Here is a 9275-nt window from a genome sequence, read left to right on the forward strand (position 1 = left end):
CAAATGCTGAAGCTAGATCGAAATCTTAACAGGTCATAACCGAAATCACTTTATTCATATTATAAAGTTAAACCAACCTTTACATGACGTCATCAAAAGTAACAACATAATTGAAAATGACATAAAGTAAACTATCCACTAATCGTCGTCACTTCTCGGCGATCCCTTTCCCTTTTACACCGTTGCCTTCATCTGGAACGTTTGAATATTTCAGGGACAAAGTCCATATTAGATAATGAATCATCTAAGTGAGAGTTCAAAACACATTTTTCATGAATGAATGCAAGACATAAAATAAATCAATACACCCGGTAAGCCCTAGCCCAAGAAAATCCCAAGCGCTTAACCCTACCACGGGAAAAGAGTAATCCCGCTAAAAGTTATGCCACCATACCGACTCGACGACACGATGCGATTCTAGCTTAAGAGGGGCAAGCCAACGCATCTTTCCAGATTACGCTTCCACTCTAAGCATCCTGGAATCACCATATAATCCCAACTCCAAAATTTCACATAGACCATCTAGTCATCCTAGTGCAATTTCCCTGGACAAACGACCTGGCACAAAAACCAAGGCGACTATCCCGTCATACTCACCAGCATGAGATACCCCTATTATTTCGTCACGCCCTTGGAGAATTACAGCTACACTATCCAGACAACATCGTAGGCTGGCATCACACATGAACAACACAGTATGGACCACCTAGTCATCCTAGTGCAACTTCCCTGATCAAACGACCCAGCAAGAAAACCAAGGCGACTATCCTGACATGCACACCAGCATCAAATACCCCTATTATTCCGTCACGCTCTTGGAGAATTATAGCTACACTATCTAGACAACATCTTAGGCTGACATTCCATACGAACACACAAAACGCAAGACAATGTCACATTTCACAATTCAATGCATCATATAAACAACAGTTTATAAAATACAATGCACAAGTTAAAAACGTTTAGGGACGAACCTCCCTCATAAAACCAATCGTCACCGTTTATCGTTTCAATGCACAAAACCATTTTGCATGAAATCACAACATGTTTAGATAGAACAAGTACCAAGTTTTTGTAGTGAACAACTCACAGTAAACAAGTTTTGGGGGCGAATACTCACCTCAAACGAAGCTCAGAATACCTCGAATCTTGTGCTCAACCTCAATTTTCGTGCAACTCCTCAAGTATTTTGACTAAACAACCTCCTTACACGCCCTCACACGTTGCCCAAGTGCTCTGTGTGTGTGATGCCTCGCGTATGCTTTAAAAGCCCTCTATCCACTAAACCCGAAGCACTCTCGTCTAGCACGAATTTATCACGACTTCGAATGAGAGAATCCTTAGCCATGAACCCCCTATTTATAGGTTTTAGAAACTTAGCCACCAAGAAACACATATTCTACAATCATTTCAAATCTTCCAAAATCTTTTCCAATCATTGCAAATCTTCTAAGATTTTCTGCAATCATTGTAAATCTTCTAAGATATTATATAATCATTTTCAAATCTTTTAAAATATTCTACAATCATTCTAAATCTTCTAAGATTTTATATAATCATTTTCAAATTTTCTAAGATCTTCTGCAATCATTCTAAATCTTCTAAGATTTTATACAATCATTGTTATCCGAATCAAATCTTATTTAAATCAAATCTTTATCCAAATCAAATCATATCCAACAAAATCATATCCAAATCTTATCTTATCCAATCAAATCTTATCAAATCTTATCCAAATCTTGTCATTAAAGTCATCATTAGTTTTCATTTTATCTCTAACGTTATCATAAGACTTCATCTTATCTCTAACATCATCATGAGACTTCATCCTTATCTCTAAAGTTATTTATGAAGCTTTTCCTGAATCTCCCAAATGCCTTTAGTAAAAAGATTTCAAGAATTATACTTTGGCCCGAACTTTTGGGTAATTGCACTTAGACCCTTTTCAACATAGTCTCTAGCTATTTTTAATTGCATTTTAGTCCTTGAAGAATGGATTAATTACGCTAATTCCCCTAATTTTTAAATAAATTACACTTTTACCCGAACCTCAAAAATTACAATTTTGCCTCTGGCTCAGAAATTGAATTTTTTGTCTTTAAACATCCACAATCCCTTAAAATATCTTATTTCATCAAGTATCTAAATCTAAAAATCTCGAGTATTACATCCCTTACGATCATTCAATTTTCCAAACTAAAATTAGTCGTACCTAGAAATTGTCTCTGTTCCGATTGCTTTAAGTGTCATAAATCATGTCTCAAAACATTCGTCAATACTATTCCATTTTTCTTGACTATCTAGGGTCCGAGGTACTTTCTTCGGCTAATTCGATTGCTTAAAACTATGTCAATGTACCTTATAGCCTCATATTTCAAAAAAATTCATTTATGCTTTTCATAAAATATCATTTATAATCTCAATAATTTCCTGGGTATTACAATATGTGCATGAGGTGTGACTTGTGAGTTATGAGTGACTAGTGAGGTGACTTTACTTTTTGACTTTTGAGTGAGAGAGTGAGAGATAGAAGCCTAGAAATAGAAGAAAGAAATGGATAACCTCTCTTGTCGGTTGACATGGGCTACTTTTATCTTTCAATAAGTGGAAAGAAATAATTGGATGAGAAGGAAACAATTTAATGAGAATGGAAATGAGAAGATTAAATTATTTATTGAAGAATTTTTTTATAATTAATCATTTTACGTATTTAGTTGATCATATTATTTTTTATTTTCAAAATAGATTTGAACAATTTAAAATTTACGAAGATAATTTTGATTTTTTTTATAATGTAGAAAAGTTAAAATTACTTGATGATAATAATTTGAAGAAAAATTGTTTAAATCATGAAAATTTTCTAAAACATAATATGTTTTCTGATGTTGATAGTTTAGATTTATTTTCAAAATTAAAAATTTTAAAAGAAATTATAACCACAAAAATAAAAACACCACTTGCGATATTAAATCTTATAACAAAAGTAAATTCTTTTTCAAATATATGAATAAATTATAAAATATTATTAATCATTCATGTTACTACAGGTTCAACAGAAATAAGTTTTTCAAAATTAAAATTAATAAAATCTTATTTACGTTTAACTATGTCACAAGAAATTTTAAGTAATTTGGCTATATTGTCAATTGAAAATATTTACTTTCTAAATTAGAATGTAAAAATTTAATTAGTGATTTTGAATCTCAAAAAATAAGAATAAATTTTCAATAACTTTTATTATTTTTTTAGAAGGTCTCTACACTAAATATCGCCTAAGGCCCCACGACCCTTTGAGCCGGGCTGCATCTCCCCAGAATTTAAGTGGCACAGAAGCATGAAATAAAAGGGCCCTAGCCATGTTGAGAATATGCTGATGCTTCCTCTCAACAAGACCAAACCATTTTGCTCGTTTGGTGAATGATGCCTTTTGAGTAAAATGTGGGTATATGATATGCTTGATAGAAACTTGAAATTGATTTAAGATAAGGAAATAAAATTGTTGAATCAAGTGAGATACTTCAAACTTGTGTTTCATTAGAAAGACCCAAGCCATAGTGCATTTTGTGAAATCATCCACTACAAATAAAAAATAATGATTTCCATTAAGATCAGACTAAGAATATGGACTCGGACATCATCCATATGGACAATTTCAAAAGTTGCAACAGTATTATGTAGATGAACATGAAAAGAAAGCCTTTTCTGTTTGGATTTAGGACATGTCAAAGGTGGAGAATTTGTATCTTGAATATCTAAAACAAAAGATCTTATAAGTTTGAAACTAGCATCTGAAAGATGACCTAATCTATGATGCTAAACAGAAAAAGAAACATTACAAGCTTTAGCAATAACAAAAGTTGGAACAGAATGTGAAGATTGTCTATTAACGGGGGAGCTCAAATCTGCTGTCTCATCCCGTCTCTTTAGCTGTCTCTCCAATCAAAATATTCCACTTTACTAAATTAATACACATCACCTTTGGAAGTATTTTGTGTGGAAAAAAATTCATGTCTTCATCTGGAAGATATGAGTTTTTTTCTATTAATTGTATAATGAATTTTAAAAGAAAAATGTTAAATTTTTTATCGTTATTAATATGAATCACTATTTGATGATGTGTATTAATTTGGTAGCATGGTATATTTTGATTGGAGAGACAACTAAGGGGACAGAGGGATGGGACAACGGATCTCGCTCATTAAGGGCAGGTTGGAAATCCTATTATAAGTAGAACAATCCATCTTGCATTTTAGCCAGTCCAAACTGTCATCCATGATGAGAGGGCCTAGATGAAACAAAATTTAAAGAATTACGAGACAGAATTGATTATGTAGAGTCAGTTGACTAATTGAAAGTAAAAGTAGGAACAAGAAGAACATTTTTCAAGATGATCTTGGAGTTCAAAATGACATTATCAATGTGAGTGACTTTTGTTTTCATTTCATTGCGCGAATGAACAAAAGCATTATGAACAGGAATACAAGAATAAAAAAAAATGTAAGGAACAAATGATATGAGGTGTGGCTCCTGTGTCTACTATCCAAGGTTTTATTTCAAATTTGGTATTCATAATTCTATGAAATGTTGCTGAGTTTACTGCAGAGAATTAATATGCAGCATATACCTGCCATATTAGACAAATGATTCATGGAAGATATGAGGTTTGAGAGGAATTGTTCACCAAAGTTTGATCATTCAACAAGACCATTAACTTCTGAACTTGATCCTTGGAGAGATTGAACTGGGCAGAAACATCCTCTGACTGAGAATGATTAGCAACAACCTGATTAGCTAATGATTGATTAGTAGGATTCTTGAGATAGCTGATTTTAGTCAGGCTTATCTTTCTTCACTGCCATAGCTGATTTTAGTCAAGTTTGGGGTTTGTAAAGCTAAATTTCTGAGTTTCTTCCCTCAAAACAATGTTATACACTTGATCAAGTGTAGGAAAAGGCTTCATGAGAATAATTTGTGTTCTTAGGGCTTGATAGGACTCGTTTAAGCCATTGAGAAACCTGAACACATAGTCCTTCATCTGTGCATCAGCAAAACTTTGAAAACATTCCTTGTTGCAATTACCACAAAGATAGTGCGATAAAGGTCTGAAATTCCTCAATTCTTCCCAAATTCCATTTAGCTCAGTGAAATAGGTGTCCACTGATTCCATACCTTGAGTAATTATGCAAAGTAAATGTTGCAGGTGGCAGATTCTTGAGTCATTAAGTTGTGAGAATTGTTAATTAAGAGTCTTCTAGATTTGAGTAGCATCTTCCATGTAGAATACAGTAGATGCAATTGGTGCTGATATAGATCGAAGGAGCCATGCAACCAAATGATTATTGCATCTAATCCATGGCAGATACAAAGGACCTTGAGGATCTGGCTTGATAATGGTGCCATCAAGAAACCCTTGCTTGTTCCTAATAGAAACAGCAAGCAAGAAAGACCTCTTCCAAGATGTGAAATTAGAAGTTAATTCTGGAGTAACAATCACAGAACTGTAATTTTCAGAATGATGAAGATCGTAAAGTGATGAAGGATCTTCGACTGGATTGAATCTGGCATTTGCTGCAGCCATAGATGAGTTGCGTGCCATGGATAAGCTTCGGAAGAGAAAGAAGGAAAAAAAAAATCTGGTAACCGGTTTTTTAGAGAGGAAAAGAATGAAGTTTCTAGATCGTAGAACTCTGATACCATGTAACAAATTGAGTAACGAGGCAAAATGACTTTTTTCTCTTTGATTCAACCGCAAGGCTTATATATACAGGATATGCTGATGCAAGAAGGGAAAAATAAAGGAAGCTAACCATCTACTAATCTAATAACTAATTAATCTCTCCAGATCAGCTTTCCATAAACATATATGTTGAGAGATCAGATGTGAGAGAAGAGTCGACTATACTTTGTGAGGCAAAAATAAGAGGAGATACCCAGTTTAGCAACGATTTTGCATAAATGGGGTAAACTTTCTCACCTACTATTGATAGTAACAAACATGACACAGACTAAGTGATACTTGGGGCTTGTGTTGTAGATGGATCCATTGGACTTGCCAGGTGAAGACACTATCACGTGCAAAAGTACGACATTTAAATAGTGTGCCAAAGAACAATGATTGTGATCTTTGCTCGTCCTAGTGAAGTGGACATATGCCTTTCTTAGTAGGGTCATGATTGTGATGTCCAAGGTACAAGCGGCCGGGGTTTGCTAACACAAAACAATTAATAGAAAATCAATTACACAAAGAACTAATATTTATTATAAGATAGGCAAAGTTATGGAATTGAAAGAATAAATAGGACAAGAAAATCATGGACCACATCGTCTTATCGCCATCATCTTTGCTCTTCCTAGTTAATACCAAAGGGTATCAAATTCAACAAATCGACCGTTACCGTAGTAGTCTTGAAGATCATTTCAACCACCTTCTCAAATCTGTTGTAGAACATGGCGAAATTTCCCCACCGATGCTATCTGCATAACGTGACGACGAATGCGATCGCTGTTCCATCCCCAACAATCCAGCTTGAATGCTTTTGAAACTTGGAATTCTCAAGTTCTGGCTGAAACTACTCCGACCATCAGTTTGGGAAGGGCTGCTGTTTCGCTCAATGACTGGGTATGAGAGTCGTTTTTTCGCCGACCCACATCGCTCCTTCTCCGGCGTCACCGGCCTCTGTCTTGTCAAGCTTTGTGACCGAACCCGAGCTTTCGCCGACTCAGTAGCCGCCATGTAGTTGGGCAGTGCAGACGCGAAGTTTGGAGTGTTCGCCGACGAGTGGCTTCTGGCGCAGCGGGGGCTTGCGGAACGTACTTGCAGTGGTTTCATTTTGGACGGCGGAGATGGCGTTGCTGGCGGATGCGGATGGGAGGCTCTGTGGTGTGGAGTTGCAATCGACTGTGATCTGGCCATACTAGGACTGGAATAACAGTCCACTTCTAGAATCTTTACAGTTTCTCTTCCATCAGCAGAAGAATATCTTTCCCATTTGGGTTCAGGCCAATATGTTCTTTCGCCTTGTTCCTTTCAAAGCACAAATATCTTCAGATCATAATTCCATAAAAGAATCAAATGAAAAGGGAGAAACATATATAGAGATAGAGAAACCTGTTGATTGAATACTTGTGTAAGGGTCCTTTCACGCTTCATGGACGCCTCCTTTCTTGCTTGCAAGATAGCATCGAGTTCTTCGAGCGTGCGGGGGCAATCGTTCCAATCCTCTTCAATGCAACTTCCTGCTCTTGATTGCTACATGGAAGGGCAGCTATGAATTAATCATTAATTGACGATACGCAAAGAAAGTGCCTCGAGTACGTGTTTTCTAACAAAGCCGAACGCTAGACAAGCTCCACTAAGAACAACTCACAATTGACTTTCGGTCTCGAATGTCTTGCAAGTATCTGGGTTCCCATAAGTTGAAGGTCTTAGCAAACATGGACTTTCGACCGTGTTGGTGTTGTCGTGGCGATAACATTGCGCGCTGGTTGCACAGGCGAGACTGCACCCGAAGCAAGGCCTGCATACATTGTACTGTCATCTTGGCTTGCTTCCTAACATTGTGTCCTCTCACCAAAGCTTGAAGCTTCACAATTCCCTTGAGCGCCCTTAGAGCTCTCCTTGCCTTCAACGATTAAATCATCGATCAATTTCTTGTAGTAAGTAAAAATATGTATGGAGAAAATGAATAATGTACAAAACAAGGCCCAAAACAGACTCGAGCCAGGGTATACTTGAGCTACAAAAGGCAAAACAGATCTACATGTGTAAACGGAATTAGGGACATCATCAACAAAAACAACCACTAATATAGGAAAGCACGACCTTGTAAAAGACGAGATATATAATAAGAGCCGATCCGGCCCCAAGTGAAATACATGGAGAGTTAACTGGTAAATTATCGAATTAGTTTCTTTCTTCTTTTTTGCTCAACAGAAGAATCATCAGATTCACTTCGAAAACTTATATCTATATATATATATATATATATGATTGAAAATGATGGTTTCTTTTTTAATCTAACAAATCACTCCAAAAATCGGGAATGGCACCCTGCAGCTTTTGGATATGCTAAAAAGAAAGGGATAGAATATTTTTACTGAGTAAAAAAAATAAAGAAAAAAAGAAACTGATAAAATATTTTTACTCACTAAGTAGCCTCTGAATCCAGTCTGAATAACTATTGCAGCGCAATGCTCCCTAGCCCAGGTGGAAGGTCTAGTAAGGCGGATGATCTCGTCAACAGCAGCCTGTGCCGTCGCAGCGGCGGCCTCCGCCGCCACCGCGATTGCATGTCTTTGCTCCGCCACCAAGTCTATATCCATTCCAACTTCTGCTTCACATTGCCGAAGACTATTACTATTCGTAGATTTCCTGAACAACCATCTTCGCTTCTCCCTTTTCTGCACAAACCCAGAAACCAAAATGTTAAATTAAACTTGAAACACCATGGAGTTGTACTATGCTTAAAGTGATAGTATTTTGAATCCGAAATCTTGAGTTTGAGGTTGATGATCTTTAGTTACTTTCCTATTAAAGTTAAATAATGAGAGAATTGATAGAAAAAGAAACTATCCGTGACCTCGTCCTCTTCTTCTTGCTCGGTTTCTTCTCTCCTTCTGGCACTCTTCTTCTCGGCGTCCTTGGTCGGAGACCTGAAGGCTCTCTTAACAAGCGCCAACCACGATTTACCTCCTTTCTTTGCCATCAAGTGTGACCCACTTTCCTACGCCGAATGATTGTAGTAGAACCAACGATAAGAGAAGTGAGTAGCTAGGAATGGAATTGCAAGCTTAGCTACATTTGGGTGGCTTAAAGAGACGAATGAATAAGAGAGAGAGATTTGGTGAATGTATGACTGCGCTACGGGCGTAGGTGTTTTGTAGCGGCCGGAGGGTTAATGTCACAGATTTTCATGGACGTTGCGCAGCTCCCCACATGCATCATACGATGAGATGAGATATAATATTAATTAAAAGGGTACCTTCTGCTTACTGTTTTGCCAGGAGACTATGAATACTAACAAATATATTTTAATTTTAGATAAAATATATTTATTAAGTAGGTCAAATTGACTTCTTAAATGAAGGGTACTTTTCTTTTTTCTTTTTCTCACATTTATATATGAAGTAAACCACTCGGCAAAATTTAGGGACTTTAGTACATGTACATGGAGCCTTACATACAACTTTATATACATATGATAAAATAACCAAAATACTCTTTTTTCAAATTCCCAAATCAACAACATATTCAAAGGGTTGTGGCCGTCGCCCCC

The 9275-nt window shown here is 36.5% G+C and overlaps 2 protein-coding genes across 2 annotated transcripts; both read right to left on the reverse strand.

Annotated features, from left to right (window-relative positions):
* Positions 1-5251: 5251 nt before the first annotated feature.
* LOC127812708 (uncharacterized) lies at positions 5252-5578 on the reverse strand. Its single transcript, XM_052353229.1, has one exon. The coding sequence runs from the start codon at positions 5576-5578 to the stop codon at positions 5252-5254; it is 327 nt and encodes a 108-aa protein (XP_052209189.1).
* Positions 5579-5940: 362 nt separating this feature from the next.
* Positions 5941-8940, reverse strand: LOC127812593 (protein IQ-DOMAIN 17-like). Its single transcript, XM_052353027.1, has 5 exons — positions 8580-8940; positions 8149-8400; positions 7368-7622; positions 7109-7249; positions 5941-7024 (listed from the first exon to the last, which is right to left on the reverse strand). Exons 1-5 carry the CDS (start codon positions 8703-8705, stop codon positions 6413-6415), a joined length of 1386 nt encoding a protein of 461 aa, XP_052208987.1. The 5' UTR covers positions 8706-8940; the 3' UTR covers positions 5941-6412.
* Positions 8941-9275: the final 335 nt, after the last annotated feature.

Source organism: Diospyros lotus, chromosome 11, assembly GCF_014633365.1.
Source record: "Diospyros lotus cultivar Yz01 chromosome 11, ASM1463336v1, whole genome shotgun sequence".
NCBI lineage: Eukaryota > Viridiplantae > Streptophyta > Magnoliopsida > Ericales > Ebenaceae > Diospyros > Diospyros lotus.

What these genes read in the sequence shown, in the direction of transcription:
- LOC127812708 (XM_052353229.1), bottom strand. Translation starts at nt 5,578, where the DNA reads ATGGCTGCAGCAAATGCCAGATTCAATCCAGTCGAAGATCCTTCATCA.
- LOC127812593 (XM_052353027.1), bottom strand. Translation starts at nt 8,705, where the DNA reads ATGGCAAAGAAAGGAGGTAAATCGTGGTTGGCGCTTGTTAAGAGAGCC. An exon ending in CTGGATTCAGAGGCTACTTA is followed by an intron (nt 7,623 to 8,148) that starts GTGAGTAAAAAT and finishes TAATCGTTGAAG; the next exon opens with GCAAGGAGAGCTCTAAGGGC. An exon ending in CACAAGTATTCAATCAACAG is followed by an intron (nt 7,025 to 7,108) that starts GTTTCTCTATCT and finishes GTGCTTTGAAAG; the next exon opens with GAACAAGGCGAAAGAACATA.